A 17611-nucleotide genomic window follows, 5' to 3' on the forward strand; every position below is an offset into this window, starting at 1 on the left:
TCGAAATATGGACAAATAGCAGTTTAACTCTGAAATAAGCACTTCATGAAGCCTCTCGGACTTTGATTGATTGATTTATTCCCTTTTTATATAAGGACGAAGAAAACTTACCTTTGCCTTTAGGTAGTGGTACAAATTCATACACTTCCTTGAACTTTATGGATTCTATTTTCGAAATCTATTACCATTACCCAAGAACTTGCTTTCTCGCTTAGTATTGCTTCCTTCTACGTCCATGGGTCAGTTCACCTTTAGGGACGAAGTCGGAAGACTTCCCCACAAAACATGAATCTCTCGGTTGTTGTATATGTTTCCCACTACGAAGAAGTGCTACAATACTCGGTGTACTTGTGACAATCGGTGCAGTTACAGTTGGTGTTTGCACTTGTACTGATGGTATGTTTGTTTGTCTTATTCTCATTTCATTGAGAATAATCTCACTGATAGGCTTATGATTTTCTACATAGTCATCTTCCAGGGCTCTAAAATTTGAGCTATCAATGTCCTTAAGATCTTGAGGACCGTAGAAACTCTAACCATTCGTTCCTCGTGGGAAACCTACAAGCAAACAATTTTTGTACATTTCTCTAGTGTATCGCCATATTTACCAGCATGTGTGCCGGGCAATTCCATATCTTGAGATGTCTTAGACTTAGTTGACTAATAGTCCACAACTCACATGGGGTTTTAGAATCTGACTTGGATGGTACTAAGTCTAATGTGTACATTGTTGTTTCCAATGCATAACCCTAAACGTAGATGGTAACGTTGCAAAACTCGTTATCTATATAACCATCCATAAAAGAGAATTCTATTTCTTCTTTTCGCTACGCTATTCTACTGGGGTGTACCCGACGTAGTCAACTGGGAAGCTAATCCATCTTTGCTAAGTAGTCCTTGTAATGGACAAAATTTGTATAGCCCATTTAAATAAATATTCGAAGTCCAAATAATCAGCCCAACCCAAAAATCGAGCTAATTCCAATTAATTTGGCCCATACGCCAAGTTATTAAGGCCCAATCGCACCAAACCCTACAAAGGGAGGCGACTTGGAGGAAGAAGGCAAGGGAGGGAGACGATCCCGAAAATATCGGAACAACTAGGGTTTCACGGACGTCCCGGAGAAACCCTAGCCGTCAAGACTCCTTACTATATAAAAGAACAGACTAGGTCATTCGAGGGAGGTAGTCATTCGTACTCTCAGCTATTCCACCTACTCACGCTCTCAACTCTCTTCGCTAGCTCGATCTCTTCGCCTCCACGCTCTCACATTCGGGATTGGGGCCTGCTCTGACCAGTCAGACAGACCAGCCAGCCAGACCAGTCCGACCGACGAGATTCATTATCTCATCTTTACTCTATTATTTAATCATCTTTACGCATTATATTCGTTTTTCTTATCAATTAATCCGAATTGTTTGACTGACTTGAGCGTCGGAGGCCCTTCCATCGACACCCCCACCGGTGCTCCTTGAAGGGCTCTAACGTATTTGTAGTTTCAGGTTGCTAGTGCCCGCCGACCCGGACGTGCCTGACGTCCTATTCAAGTGATTGTTGGATCTATCCCCAACAATTTGGCGCCCACCGTGGGGCCCTAGCAATCAAGCGAATCAACACACTTTCCGTAGATCTCTTCGAGCAACAATCATGTCTGACGGTCGTGACGGATCTGAAACTCCTGATGCACCCCACGTGGTTGCTCAAACCGATCAGGCTAACCTGGCCGCCCAGGTCGCCGCCCTGACTGAACAGATGAATCAGGAGCGGGAGAGATGCAAGAAGCTGGAAAAGGAGAACGCCAACTTGTATGACCGTCTCGAAGCTATGGAGCCCATCGAGATCATCGAACCTCCCGGCTTCCGAGCCCAAGTGTCTTCCATGCAGCCCTTGGGAGACACATCGATCAGTCGTAAGGACGGATCCAACCATCTCGTGATAGATCCGTCATCTTCGGTAAGAAGCCGTAATGTGGTAGGTAGTCAGACTGACCATGGTCGTGCGACTTTGATTGCAGGTGTTAACACAACAACATCTGCGCTGGAGCAAGTACGGGAACTTGGTCAATTCAACCCGGACGCCTAGAGCCGCAGGAACACTCCGACAAGATGGAACAACCACCACCGGAGGACAACATGCTCGAACCATCTTCACCACGCCGGGCGCAGCAGTGAGCAATGCCGCCGGTGGAGGCATACAACCGGCCATACTGAGGCTCAACCAAACGGTCACGCCAACCCAAGTTAACCAACAGGCTGACGGACACGGTCCGAGGGAGTTCACCCAGGACCAGTTGTTTACCAATGAATTCGCCCAACCAACCACAACTGGCCCATACGCAATCAGAGAGGAAGACTTGGCGAGAAAGTTGGCGGAAATGGAGGCCTTGATCCAGCGAATCCCCGGTGTCCCGGCACCCATCCACAAAAGTTCGGAGAACTACTATGCCGACTCGTCATTTGTGGATGAAATTGCCTTGGTGGAAATGCCCATCAAGTTTAGCTTTCCGAGCATGCAAATGTTTGACGGCACGACGGATCCGACCGAACACATCGCTCAGTACAAGCAAAGGATGTTCACTGCCGCAATTCCTCGTGAATTAAGGCAAGCCTGCATGTGTAAGGGGTTCGGTTCTAGTCTGACAGGACCGGCCCTCCAATGGTACACTAACCTTCCAAATTATTCTATTTCAAGTTTTGCTCAACTAACAGATATATTTGTGCAGCAATATGCTAGTAGCAGGAAACTTGAAAAGATATCGGAGGATCTATACGCCGTGGTGCAACAGCGTGGTGAATCTCTCCGAGACTATATCAGCCGATTCAACAAGGAGAAGGTGTCCATCACCAACTGCAACACCCAGACAGCGGTCACCGCCTTCCGAAAGGGTCTCCTGCCCGACTCAGACCTCTACAAAGACCTCACCAAATACCTTTGTAGAACAATGGAGGACGTGCTTGCCAAGGCATGGGCACAAATCAAGTGGGAGGAAGATTAATACAGCCACCACCGATCTTCACCAAGCAGAAACTCTAGAAGAGACTCCAGGGTGGAAAGGAAGACGAGTGATAGGCGGTTTGAGCCTTACCCGTCTCCACGACAAGAATACCGAAGGAGACAGTATGACCAACCCTACGAGACGCGACCACGTGAAAGGGCCAAGTTACCAGAGTACAACTTGTCCATCTCACCGGCTGAGGCAGTCCTAGCTCTCAAGAATCTAGGCAACAAAGTCAAATGGCCAGAAAAGATGAGGGCACCAGCCGACCAGAGAGATAGATCTAAGTGGTGCGAATTTCATGCCGACCATGGACACCGAACGGAGGATTGCATTGCATTACGATTGGAAGTGGCGCATTTACTCAAAGAAGGTCACCTAACTGAGTTCCTAACAGACAAGGGTCAACACACCCTCAAGCATGGAAGTGATAGATGAGACGAGCGCAGAGAAGTCACCCCACCCAACCCGCCAAACCATGAGAGAACAGTCAATGTCATTTCTGGCGGATCAGAGGTTAGCGGGATTACACACTCTGATGCAAAGAGGCATACCAGGCAAGCCAGGTCTAGCAGAACGAGAGAAAGTATGACTGGTCAAGCTGTGACAGACCAGCCAACCCAGACAATCAGCTTTCAAACTACGGAATCAGACAAGCTTCTTAACCCTCATCATGATGCTCTAGTTATTTCTATTTATATTGCCAATTGTTTAACGAAACGAGTGTTGATCGATAACGGCAGCTCTGCCAATATCATGTTTATTAATGCTTTCAGGGAGATGGGTTTGAACGAGTCAAACATAACTAGGAAGACCGCTGTCCTCATAGGCTTCAGCGGTGAGAGCAAGACAACCGTAGGGGAAATCGACCTTCCCGTCTACGCCGAAGGGGTCAATTTGTCAATAAGATTCCTGGTGATCGATGCTCCTTCCGCATTCAACGTCATCCTCGGTCGCCCATGGATCCACGATATGGAAGCAGTCCCTTCCACCTTTCATCAAGTGGTGAAATTTCCGACCAAGTGGGGCGTCAAGGAGATCAGGGGAGAACAAATGGACTCCAGAGCCTACTACCAGACTACCATGAAGACAAAACATGCTCAATAGCAATTACAGAAAGAGGGTTCGCCCAACACCAAGACGGACCAGTCACCACAGCTAGAGCAACATGTGCAGCATGACCAACCAAACCAACCCGACAAGTCCGACAATCGAAAGCGGTCTGCCAGCTTTGCTGAAGAAGAAGCTGTGGAGATAGACGAAATCCAAATCAATACAGACTATCCGGATCATAAAATTCAGGATAGGGGCACAACTCGATCCCAAACTTAGAGAGAAGCTTATTTTATTCCTTACTGAGCATTATGACTGTTTTGCTTGGTCCCATGAGGACATGACAGGGATTGATCTGAGCATTATTGTTCACAGGTTACAGGTAGACCCACATTATCCACCAAGGAAACAGAAAAGAAGAAAATTTGCTCCCGAAAGAAACCAGATCATCAATGAAGAAGTCACAAAGCTTCTACGGAATGGACTCGTCCGGGAAACACATTACCCCGAATGGCTAGCTAATGTGGTGGTAGTGAAGAAAAAGAATGCCAAGTGGCGCGTGTGTATCGACTTCACAGACCTCAACAAGGCGTGCCCGAATGACTCGTTCCCTCTACCACATATTGACATGCTAGTAGATGCGACTGCTGGCCATGAGCTGTTGAGTTTCATGGATGCATACTCTGGATACCATCAAATACGGATGCACCCTGACGACGAGGAGAAGACGCCATTCATGACCAACATAGGGCTATGGTGCTACAAGTATATGCCATTCGGATTGAAGAATGCTGGAGCAACGTACCAACGCCTAGTCAACAAGATGTTCGGGAGATTAATTGGGCATACGATGGAGGTCTACATCGACGACATGCTCGTCAAGTCCATCCAGGCGAAGGATCATATTGATCATCTCAGACAAACATTCAGCATCCTAAGGAACTACAATATGAAATTAAACCCTACTAAGTGTTCATTTGGTGTAACTGCAGGAAAATTCCTAGGCTACATGGTGACACAAAGAGGGATAGAAGCCAATCCCGCTCAAATTGATTCAATCCAGAGGATCTCTTCACCGACGAGTGTGAAAGACGTCCAGAAGCTGACTGGGAGGATAGCCGCACTTAGTCGTTTTATATCAAAGTCATCCGAAAGGTGCAACCCATTCTTCAACACCTTACGAAAAGCCAAGTCGTTCGAGTGGACAGAGGAGTGCGAATCCGCCCTACAGGAACTCAAGCAGTACCTGGCCAGCCCACCTCTTCTAGCTAAACCAAAGGATCATGAAACCTTGCTGGTCTACTTGGCTGTGTCCGATACAGCCGTGAGTGCGGTGTTGGTCAGGGAGGATGATGGAAAGCAATCTCCAATTTACTATGTGAGCAAGTCTCGTTTGGATGCAGAAACAGGGTATAGCTAGTTGGAGAAACTAGCTCTCGCATTGGTACACGCAGCTAGAAAGCTACGCCCTTTTTTCAGTGCCATCCAATCCAAGTCATAACCACCTATCCACTCAAGGCCATTCTCCACAAACCAGAACTCTCAGGACGACTGACCAAGTGGGCGGTGGAGTTGAGCGAGCATGACATAACATTCAAGCCACGCACGGCTCTTAAGTCTCAGGTACTAGCAGATTTCTTAGTTGATTTTACTCCTAACCTTACCTATGCAGGCCGACAAGGAACTCTGCTGCATGACCGAGCAACCCGACCAAGTCGGAGCGTGGAGACTATATGTAGACGGGTCCAGTAATATGCGAGGAAGTGGACTAGGTCTTGTCCTCATCTCCCCACTAGGCGACGTGGTGGAGCAGTCCATCCGCTGTGAGTTCAAAGCCACCAATAATGAAGCAGAGTACGAAGCCATGCTGGCCGAACTCAGACTAGCAAAGGAAATGGGAGTTAAGCGAATTAGCGTGTTTAGTGACTCTCAGCTCGTGGTCAACCAAATACAAGGCGCTTACCAAGCCAAGGATGCTAAGATGGTCGCCTATCTGGGCAAAGTCAAAGAACTTCAGTCCAGCTTTGAGGAGTTCACCATAGCCCAAGTTCCGAGAGGAGACAACAGCCACGCAGATGCCCTCGCCTAATCTTGGGTCATCTATCCAAGCCGCAGAGCCCAAGACAATCCCGATCATCTGCCTCAAATGGTCTGCCATTCGGAAAGACAAGGAAGACCAGGTGGTAGAAGTATCACCCGAACAGACTTGGATGACCCCTATAATGGAGTACTTGGAGCATGACAAGCTACCCGACGATAGGAATGAAGCACGCCGACTTAGGGCGCAGGCCGCCCGATTCTCTATTATTCAAGGTAAGTTGTACAAACGTTCTTTTACCGGTCCATACTTAAAATGCATTAACCCTGCAGAGGCGAAATACGTCTTATCTGAGTTGCATGAAGGAGAGTGTGGAAACCACTCAGGTGGAAGAAGCTTAGCACACCGAGCATTAACCAACGGATATTATTGGCCTACCATGAAAGCCGACTCAGCCAACTACGTCAAAAGATGCGATAAATGCCAACGGTTCGCTCAAGTATCACACCTACCCCCGGAACCACTGACCGCCATCACATCACCTATGGCCTTTTATGAAATGAGGGATGGATATCGTAGGCAAGCTACCTACAGCACCTGGACAGAAGGTATACATGCTAGCCATGACAGATTATTTTAGCAAGTGGATCGATTATTCACCAATTTATTTCTGACCGGACCCGGGTTCACAAAGTCAGCTCAATGGCCCGGCCCGAACGTCTAGGCAAGTCTTCTTTTAATTTTGATTTTGAAGGGGGGCTGAATATTCATCTTGACCAGAGCTCCAAAATATAAAAACCAAAAAAAAGAAAAAGAAAAAGGAAAGGCGCAGTAGTATACGAAAAAGCAGTTCGCTGACTGAAGAACGTCAAATTTGTTCAAGGAGAGCAGATCTCGTTTCTCATCTTAGTGGATCGGAGCTCCGGCGAGATCTCAGCCATGCCGGTGGCGGCGTCCGCGATTTACTTCCTCAATCTTCGCGGCGATGTCCTCATCAATCGCCTATACCGTGACGACGTCGGGTCAGTTCCCCTCCCATTTGCTCTCTCTATATTTCTGCTTGAGATTCTTGCTATTTGCTCTGATATTCTCTCGAGATTTCACTAGAAAATGCTGTTCATGAATGATATTTGTGGTTGAATTTGCGGACTTGTTGCCTTTCTTTTGCTATATGGTTGAAAACTAGTAACCAAGCTAAGTTGTGCCTTATTGTGTGGTTAACATTGCGCGTTGAAGAAATGGGATTTGAATCTGAAGTGGTAGCGTTAGTAAATTAATATGATGGAATGGACTTGGAGGTTTAAGGGTCTTTTTCAGCTGTTAGATTATTGGAGATGCAAAGGAAATAAGATGATAGCCCTTTTTTTATATGAAATCTTTGTGGTGAATTATAAAACCAATAGTAGTGTACATCCCTTTTATATGTCGTGAACGATAAAAAAATTGTTTGGTTCTTTGAACTCTTTACATTGCATAAAAGGCCACATTTTTCTGCCCTTAAGGCAACCTGCATCAGCATCTGAGTCTGCCCTCAATTATGTTGAAAGTGCTACTATGAATAATCTATAGATCCATTCTGCTAATGATGGTTGTATATCATGCTAGATTTATGATGTTGATTCCAACAAAAGATTAATGAGTTGTCTTTGTCAATGAGCTTAAAAGAATCAAGAAGAGTGAGGCTATTCAACTCTTGACATTTGTTTACATTTTAAAAGTCTAAAAATGCACTTTCTTCTATAGAAACACTAATAACAAAGTAGTGTTTAATCTGATATGGTTCATTAATAATAGAGGTGTATACACAATAGAGATTCTTAGGTAGTGATCAAGGTAGCACGAACTTACAACCAAAGGCTAGTTACATAGACAATAGAAGAGTTCTAGACATGCTTAGACAAAAGAATTCTGAGAAGTGCATTTAGTTGGAAAAATTCTAGTTAACTGCTAGCTTCAATTTTAGAATGCAGTCAAAGTAAACAAATATCAACCACAAAATGAGGGATGTTTGTAATACCAAAATCATGTATAATATACTTGGTCACTACAATGAAAAACAGGGCGTTCTAACTTCTAAACCCTCACTCATGTGCTATCCATTCTGTCCAACCCACACTTCCAATTGTCTTTTGTTAAAGTAGCAGATTCTCGTAAATCATGCGCTAATGTTGTATCCAGTACAAGTTATCTTACATGCATAAAGATACCTTCATGCCTTTTTTGTTAAAATGGGGTCAGGTGCCAGAAATATATGTTTACGATTAATCAGTTTTTTGATTAAAAATCAGTGTTTTTTATCCTGAAGATACCCATGGAAAATTTAAAGTAAGAAACACCATCCAATTAACCACGATTACTAGAAATTCATGGGATATCACATCTTATGGACCTGATTTAATATCTACCCACCTTCTTGAGTTAAGGAAAGGTTGGATTAAAGCAAGTTTCTGAATTCAAATCCGTAATTCTGGCAAGTAATTGTTGTTCAGCACCTTCCTAAAATGTAACTGCTGTTATATCATTATTATTTAGATTTTGGTTCTGGGTACCTGCCTCAAGCATAGAGCTGTGTGAATCTTATATGAAACTTAGTTGTGTGCTGTTTATTTGGAAATTCATGGCTTTCATTTCTTGAATTACTGTTTTTTTTTTGTTTCAATTGATTGATGTGAGACTTTATAATTGCATTATAATATATATATATATATATACACACACACACACACATATATATATATATATATATATTATTACATCAAACTGAACGTGCACAACAATCTTTCTGCTTATACTTGTCAGAGGCAACATGGTGGATGCTTTCCGAGTCCATATCATGCAAACAAAGGAACTTGGCACTTGTCCTGTTCGGCAGATTGGGGGATGCTCATTCTTTTACATGAGAATTAGCAATGTCTATATCGTGATTGTAGTAAGCAGCAATGCAAACGTCGCTTGTGCATTCAAGTTTGTCGTTGAGGTATCTTATGGTTAAGATTATCTTATTATGTGTGCTTCATATACTAGCTTCTCTTGTGATCCTTTTCTGGGGATCCTGTGCTTTGTAGAACACCTTGTAGTTGAAGAATTTAGTGAATATATGGTCAATAGTTTCAACTGTCTCAATATTTGAGTTGGTCATCTCCTTCCTCTCATTAGTCCTTTATATTAGATACTTTGTAGTCATTATTATCATTAAAGCCTCAAAACCATTTGTGGATCTGAATAAGCCCTGTGAAGGGAGCTTATATTCTTTTACATATTTTTCTTTTAGTTTGCTTGACACAGTTATCTTCTACTGTGCAGGCTGTCACATTATTTAAATCATATTTTGGAGGATCTTTTGATGAGGATGCCATCCGCAACAACTTTGTTCTGATATATGAACTGTTAGATGGTATGTCTATTGAACCTTTTTCTATTTACTTTCTTCTCAAGAAGACCTTTCTTATTATAAAAGGAATTCCTTCAACTGAAGTTATAATTTTGGTTATGTTTGCTGAAGGAGTATCTCTGACAGTTCTTTTTTCTGGAACTCTTTGGTGTGGCTTAGGTTAGCCCACTTTTTATTTTTCTACGAGAAAATAAAAATTCCCAGGAAGCCTTGATTTCTCCGCGTGCAATTTTTTCTTTATTTACAATCGTTTTGCATGAAACGTTGATACCAATCAAATCACTCAACCCTCTTTATTAGCCAAAGATACAGTACAAGATGGAGGATACTTGTCTTCAATTGTTTCTTGGAAAGTGTTGGACAAACCTGCACCATACTTCCAGTCTTTCAGTACTTGTTTGTGAAAACAGTGTCGAGGAGTATATAACATCTTTGTGGAGCCAAACTGACTAAGTGGCTTGATGAAACTCTTATGTTTTGCATTTCATTTGCAGAAATTATGGATTTTGGTTATCCTCAAAACCTTTCTCCTGAAATCTTGAAGCTTTATATAACTCAGGAAGGTGTGCGTTCTCCTTTTTCATCCAAGGTCAGTGGTTATTCACCATTATCTTATGAATGTATTTGAATTGTGAAGGTTGTAGAATTGAAGAGTTATCTAACAGATAAAGTTTGTTTGATATTCTTATGAGTGCGTTATCCTAACCTTTCCCATGTGTGAATAACCAAACAGACTGCTGATAAACCAGTTCCAAATGCAACTTTACAAGTTACTGGTGCTGTTGGGTGGCGCAGGGAGGGCCTTGTATATAAGAAAAATGAGGTAGTGTATTCAGATTACTACTGTTGTAGTTTCTGCTTTTGCTATTGGAGTGGCTCAAATAAAATTTGTTCACAGGTATTTCTTGATATTGTGGAAAGTGTCAATCTTCTTATGTCTTCAAAAGGTAAATTACCTGTTTATCGTGAAAATAGTTGCCCGATGCATTTTTATTCTCGTTACCATTTGCACAGTATGGGTGTACTGATTTTTCTGATGCATCTCTTCTATGATGCTCATTTACCACATGGCCTTTGTAGGCAGTGTTCTACGCTGTGACGTAACAGGGAAGATTCTTATGAAATGCTTCCTTTCCGGAATGCCTGATTTGAAATTGGGATTAAATGATAAAATTGGACTCGAGAAAGAATCACAGCTCAAATCCCGCCCTGCTAAGAGGTAGGTTGCGTTTATCTATTAGTTCCACCAAATTACAACTGTTAAGCAGGAACCAGACAAATGCAAATTGTAGACTAACATGTTAGTGGAAGTATATCGATTTATAGTTTATGTTATTTTTCTTATAATGAATATACTGAAGTACCGGTCCTGCAAGCTAATAGTATTGTACTAATGAGCTTTGAGAATTGGTTTTGTAAAAACTTTCTTGGATATGAACTACCAAGACCGGACTCAAATGTGTAGATTGTTACTATTATTGACTTAAATACAATTGGGCAATATCAGGCATCTTCCATATCTTCTCTAGTCTTCATTGTATGTTCTTATGTTCACGTTACTGTTATTAGATGCTTTTGTTTTGTGGGTTAAAATGCTGGCATTTTGAAGTTATATGTTAAAGCTTTTTTGTTCAGTTTTTGTTATGTTTTAAATATGTGGTATTCTGTGATGTTGGAAAGACCTTTAGTCTCGTATAGATGCCATTTTATGCTTTAGTTTATGTATAGTTTCTTTCTAATATGTACTCCCTGCTTTCTCATTAGATCTATCATTTTATTGACTAAGTTACATACACTGGTTGTAGTAGATACCTCTGAAAGACATTTGCTGCTTTCTGTTATTAACCTATGGTTCCTGAATATCTACGCCCTCAAACATAGGTGATTCCTGGTATTAAGTGTTCTATTCTAAATTTCACATTACAAGTTCAGCATAATGAACTTAGTTCCAGTTATAGTTGCAAAGTGACTTGGTTTGTGATTCATAAGTTGAAGTGATCAAAAGCATGCTGCAAGCAGGAAGTGGATTCAATAAAATGAATTTATAGCAACCAAACCAAGTGTCTCTTGCTTGAAAGTATGAAAATTTGAATCAGTACCAATCCTGCTCAATAAGAGAAGGCTCTGGCAAAAGTATTTGACCTCATTCCTCCAAAAAAAGGTTTATTCCAGCTTTAATATATTGAGAAACATGTTTCTTGGGGTGAGAGATCCCATATTCCCATACACTATAAAGGTTACTTGGGTGGATTTGCATGCTACCCTACCCCATAAGCGATCCTACAAGTATTTTGTAAGTGCCACATTTATGAGTGGTGTGACTAGTCAACTACATTGCGTTGTATCAGTCATACGCTTCATCATTTCAATCTTAATTTCCTTTTATATAATGAATTTGGCTATTACCTTACTCTCGCTTTCTGAAATTATTCAGCATTTACATTTTTCAGATATTCTGTAGGTGTTGCAATTTTTTTAAGGCTCTTTTATAAGAATGTTGTAAATGCTGTTAATTGCATCTGCTTTATCATTATTAGCCTCTGCAATGATATTATGTTTCCCTTGGTAACCTCATTTTTTCTATTTTGGTTTGCAGTGGAAAAACTATTGAGCTTGATGATGTCACTTTCCATCAATGTGTGAACCTTACAAGATTCAATTCGGAGAAGACTGTTAGTTTTGTTCCTCCAGATGGTGAATTCGAATTGATGAAGTAAGCTGATCTTCAAATTTAAAATTTCCTTCAAAGATATCTGGAGTTCATATTAGTACAAGATAAATCATGAGTTTTATTTTACTAATTCTGCTTGCATTTTTTCATGGTACATTGATATTACTGTATGCACATCCTTATATCTGAACACTTCTACACAATCTGCTTTATGAAAGATCTTTTATAGATCAGATAGATCATTAGGTTAAGCTTAGATCTAATTTATTCTTTTTCTTATTGGTAATACTGGCCCTGAGTAGGAAAATCTTGACTAATAAAATTCCAGGTGTACTCCAGAAGTTATTCTAGAAGAACCCTTGTTTTTATTTGTCTGAGTGTTTTGGAATCTCTTCATTGCTGGTTATGGTTGCCTTAACTATATTTTGTTTAGCTTTAAGAGTGACATTCAAATGGGAGATGTAGGGCTGATTCCCTCTTAAACATTTTATTATCACCAATTATTTTTATTTTCATCCTTCATATTTTAATCTGGCATTTAAGAAGTAGAGCTTCCCTTGATTTTACTAGCTTTCTTATATGTATAAATGCCTTTGCCACAGGTATCGTATAACAGAGGGAGTTAATCTTCCATTTCGGGTATTGCCAACTATCAAGGAACTGGGTCGAACACGCATGGAAGTGAATGTGAAGGTTGGTGATGCAAACATTGATTTCAAATCACTGTTGACAGCAATCACAATTTTCAAAACACATATTCTTTATTTTAGGTGAAGAGTGTCTTTGGGGCAAAAATGTTTGCACTTGGAGTGGTTGTTAAGATTCCAGTTCCAAAACAAACAGCAAAAACAAGTTTTCAGGTGACATCAGGGAAGGCAAAGTACAGTCCTTCTATTGACTGTTTGGTCTGGAAGTAAGTTGTCTCTTGTCTTTGCATCTTCATGCGAACACCTTTGAGTTTTATTACGGGAAAACCTTTCCAGTTCCCATTCTCTTATACCAGTTAATTCACTGTGTCACTTAAATAATGGTTTGTAAGGAAATGCAACATATGCTATTAAAAACTAAAGAGAGCCAGGCAAAATAATGTAAAAAACACTGTTCTAAATCCACAAGCAGTGTGGGAACTCCTTCGCTGGAAAATTTCCTGGCTTTTGATTCAGACAACTAAGTTCATGTTTATGAAAACTGAGTTGCAGTCTCTTACCGAATTTATTTTGTTATGTCTAAAGCATGAATTGGAAATTGGAAATGTGATGATGGTTGACATGCTATATATCTTGCTTTTGCCAGATACTGTTGTCTTCCTCTACTCCTTTCTTTCGAGACTTAAGAATCAGGGTGATCCTATGCATGTCTTGCTTTTCGACTGTTTGTTGATCGAGGCACTGGCTACTGTTGCCATATTTATCTGCAGAATCACCCATCTCAAAGGGAAATCATGGTTAAAATACATGTTATATGAAGGAATGGAATGGTCATTCCTACCTCCATTCCATTCCTTTGCTTGGTATAACTTTTCCTTAGGAATCACTATTCCTTCCTCAACCCATGGCATTAGCCGTTCCTTTCCTACATCCATTCCATTTCATCATACCAAGCACCTTCTAAATGCGTTGTGCAGTTCAGCTTTGACCTATCTCCTGCACAAGCGTATTTAAATGATTTATTTGACGTTTTACTTTACCTTCTCCTGTTCTCCCCTTAAGGAATGCTGTGCTGCTGAGTTTGTTTTTGATGGTATAGTAACTTTGTTTATTGTGAAACAACATAGAAAGTTCTGTAATATGCTTTTTCATGTTATTTATTAGGCTTGATCATATGGGTGTAATGGATTCTTTTCAGGATAAGAAAATTTCCAGGGCAAACTGAGCCGACATTGAGTGCTGAAGTAGAGCTAATATCCACAATAACTGAAAAGAAGTCCTGGACACGGCCTCCAATTCAGATGGAATTTCAGGTCCTAGTAGCTTAAATTTAGCAATGCATACTTATTAATGATCAGATCAGCAGAAATTTGCATAATATTATATAGTTGACCGTGTCAATGTTTTAAAAAACGAAAAAAAACGCCGCTTAAACGCCGTTTCAAAGCGGTTCGGCAGAATCCCGTTCCTCAAGCGCCGTTTATCCCCCTCCCCCCTGAACGTGCGCCTCCATCTCGCCGAGGCGGTCCGAGGCGGTGAGGCGGCGCCTCACACCGCGAGGCGTGCGCCTCTACACTTTGTCAAATTTATGAGTTTTCTTACCTAATTGAGTATGTATGGGCTGCGAAAATTCATGGGCTTCATGAAATTTAGCCCTAAATTGAATGGGCTTTTACAATTTAGGAGTAATTAGTATTTTAATTAGAGAAAAAAGTTATAAAAATAAAAAAAAACCTAGGATTCTCTACGCTCACGCACGCACGCACCCACCCAAGCTCTCCATCTCCTCCTCTCCTGTCCTCTCCATCTCTTGGCCTTGCCCTTCGCCATCTCAGATTCTCAGTTGAGGAGCAGACAGATGGCAACAACAGAACAAAGCATATAGCAGCAGTTAAGATTTTAAAGATTTATTAGTAGTTAAGATAGCAGAACAAAGACTTTCAACTTTAATAGCAGAACTTATTAGTAGTTAAGATAGCAGAACAAAGCTGAGAGCAGCAGTTAAGATTTTCGACTTTAATTTAAGATTTAAAAAACTTATTAGTAGTTAAGAACTTTTGTGTTTTGGAATAATTGTTATGTTTTTAAGTGTTTTGGAATATTTGTTATGTTTTTATGTGTTTTATGATATTAGGTATGATTTATGTGTGTTTATGAATTCCGTTTTTTTTTTCCGCCTCACCCCGTTTCGAAACTTACGCCTCGTGAGGCAGACGAAAAACGTTTCGCCTCACAAAACGTACTTTAAAACATTGGACCGTGTACAAGACATTTAGTGTTATTTTTTTTCATAAGTTTTTTTTGCTATTAACTTTAGACTATAGTTTATTTGCAAAGACTGCTAAAATATTCATAGTTGGTTTGGTGGTTTGGTAGATTAGCTTTATATTCTGGGGGAAGATCAAGGTTCTGTTATCAAAATTTTCATTTGATTTGCTGAAACAGATTAATTCTTTTTAGACTTACAGAAAGGTTTTAAAGATTGTAGGGTTTAGTGGTGGGCAAAGTCTCTTTATTTTGTGCAAGGAGATCAGGGCATTTTGATTGTGTTTGGAGCTTCTTTTTCAAGGTAAAGAAGGCTAAAATGTAGTTGAATTTGACTTTAAGGAATATCTCGAGGTTTGGATTTATAGAAGTTAAAAAATAATTGAAAGTCAAAATTAGCTACAAAAGGACTATACAAATAAACTTTCAGCAGGAGAGGTAAATTTTACTATATATAAGATACAAGTGGGAGTAACTTAACCTTATGTAATTGCTAAAGGGTACCTGACAGCCAATTCATTAACATAAATATATGTTTGATTACATAAATGATATATTGGTGGTCTCACCAACTAGAAGATATCATAGCTATATAGTTTAGATTCAAGCCTTGCTCCCTTGTGGTTTTTGGCTATCTTTTAATTCTTAATTTCCTTGCTCGCCCTTGGATTGCATAATATTTGAGATATAGATGTCTTCTTTTCTGCTTGTGTTTTTATACATGCTTTTTTGTTTCTTTTTGTTCGGCTATTTGTGCCCTTAATCTCAAATTTGAGATTTCGGAATCATGCTAAAGTACACTTATGAGCTTTTACCCAAACTATACAAGAAAAGGGAAAGAAGACGGACGTTATTTCCTGTTTCTATTCTACTCTTCTCAGGAGCCCTGTTCTTATATTATGGAGGCTTTCTGTTTTTGTTCCACTGAGATGATTTTTATAAGAAACAATGGTGTCAAATGGCCACATTGAACATGCAAACACAATATTTGGCCACTAATTGAAAAAACACAAATTATGGCCATTAATTAGGCAATATGCCTAATATACCCCTAACTGGGCGGACTGGGTAGGGCCAGGAGCGCGGGTCGCGTGCCAGGTAGGATCAGGCACGCGGGTCGGGTTAGGCACTTATGGCACTATTAGTGCCATAAGTGCCAACGAAATTTTTTTTTTTACTCCCCCTGCCCTGTCTACCCCCCAGACCCCCGACCCCTACCCACCCCCAAGCCAAAAGGAACTTTTTAAACACTTCCCCTAGGGTTTAGATATTTCATTTAGGGTTTAGATTATCCATTTAGGGTTTAAATGTTCCATTTAGGGTTTAGATGATGCTTAGATGATGCTGTTGTTTCTATATTTGTTCTGCATGTTTGGCACTTATGGCACTAATAGTGCCATAAGTGCTAAAAAAACCATTTTACTTTATTTTATTTTGGATTTTCGTTGGCACTTATGACATTATTAGTGCCATAAAATAAAATAACAAAAGTAAAATTTGATTTATTTTTATCTAGGGGGAGTAAATTTTTTTTTTGTTTTTGGCTTGGGGGTGGGTGGGGTCGGGGGTCTGGGGGGTAGACAGGGCAGGGGGAGTAAAAAAAAAATTTCGTTGGCACTTATGGCACTAATAGTGCCATAAGTGCCTAACTCGACCCGCGTGCCTGATCCTACCCGGCACGCGACCCGCGCTCCTGACCCTACCCAGTCCGCCCAATTAAGGGCAAAAATGTCCCAAAGCTATAAAAATGGCCAAAATTTATGTTTTTTCAATGAGTGGCCATAATTTGTGTTTTATGATCCTATTTTTGCTATTCCAAAATTTTACTCTATTTATAATGTAGATTCTCAGTACTTTTCACATATCTTACAAATCAACCATATACATCGCAGGTTCCTATGTTTACAGCATCTGGATTGCGTGTTCGTTTCCTGAAGGTAGTTGCTAGTCTTCATATGATATATCTAATCAAATCTAGGATTGCTATTACTTTATCCTACACTTTTCTGCAGGTATGGGAAAAGAGTGGCTACAACACCGTGGAATGGGTTCGTTACATTACAAAAGCGGGTTCATATGAAGTTAGATGCTAAAGCAAATAGAAGAGTTCTAATGGCATGTTTTGGGAGAGGACACAGAAGGAACTATCCTTGATATACATGGCCCAATGAAGTTCTGTACCTGCACTATGTATTCTCTAAGGTAAAGGTTATTCGGTGAAACAAGAAAATATAAAGGTAGTTCGGATTGAGTCGATGTTTGTTTACAGCGGCTGACTGTACACGTACAGACACACACTTGTTCATTTGAAATTTGTTTGCAAAACTTTCTTGTATAGTGTAGGCAACATAATTAGGTACTATTGTATTCATGTCATGATTGGAAGTTGGAACTGTAGGAGCTGTGTTTTTGTTATCTCTGGTTCTGTTGTTTGTGCTTTGTGTATTTTGAATTTACATTTTTGACTAATATAATCATTTGTGTTGTTTCTCAGAATGATTTACATTCCATGCAAATTTTCACTGGGATCAGTTTGATTTATGAATAGAA

General features: G+C 40.5%; 2 protein-coding genes across 3 annotated transcripts; both read left to right on the top strand.

The window, feature by feature from the left end:
* The first annotated feature begins 3584 nt into the window (after positions 1-3584).
* On the top strand, positions 3585-4103 carry LOC130994280 (uncharacterized). The gene has a single exon (XM_057919326.1). It carries the CDS (start codon positions 3585-3587, stop codon positions 4101-4103), a length of 519 nt encoding a protein of 172 aa, XP_057775309.1.
* A 2727-nt stretch (positions 4104-6830) lies between these two features.
* On the top strand, positions 6831-17476 carry LOC130992767 (AP-2 complex subunit mu). Of its 2 annotated transcripts, XM_057917509.1 has the most exons (13): positions 6831-7109; positions 8887-9064; positions 9391-9481; positions 9973-10067; positions 10212-10301; positions 10377-10425; positions 10559-10697; positions 12075-12191; positions 12752-12842; positions 12920-13062; positions 13995-14109; positions 16954-16998; positions 17074-17476. In XM_057917509.1, the coding sequence occupies exons 1-13, from the start codon at positions 7027-7029 to the stop codon at positions 17152-17154; spliced, it is 1317 nt and encodes a 438-aa protein (XP_057773492.1). In that variant the 5' UTR covers positions 6831-7026; the 3' UTR covers positions 17155-17476. The 2 variants fall into 2 exon arrangements, with proteins under 2 accessions (XP_057773492.1, XP_057773491.1); XM_057917508.1 differs by having other exon boundaries at positions 16954-17476.
* The last annotated feature ends 135 nt before the right edge of the window (positions 17477-17611 follow it).

Source organism: Salvia miltiorrhiza, chromosome 7 (assembly GCF_028751815.1).
Source record: "Salvia miltiorrhiza cultivar Shanhuang (shh) chromosome 7, IMPLAD_Smil_shh, whole genome shotgun sequence".
Taxonomy (NCBI): Eukaryota; Viridiplantae; Streptophyta; class Magnoliopsida; order Lamiales; family Lamiaceae; genus Salvia; species Salvia miltiorrhiza.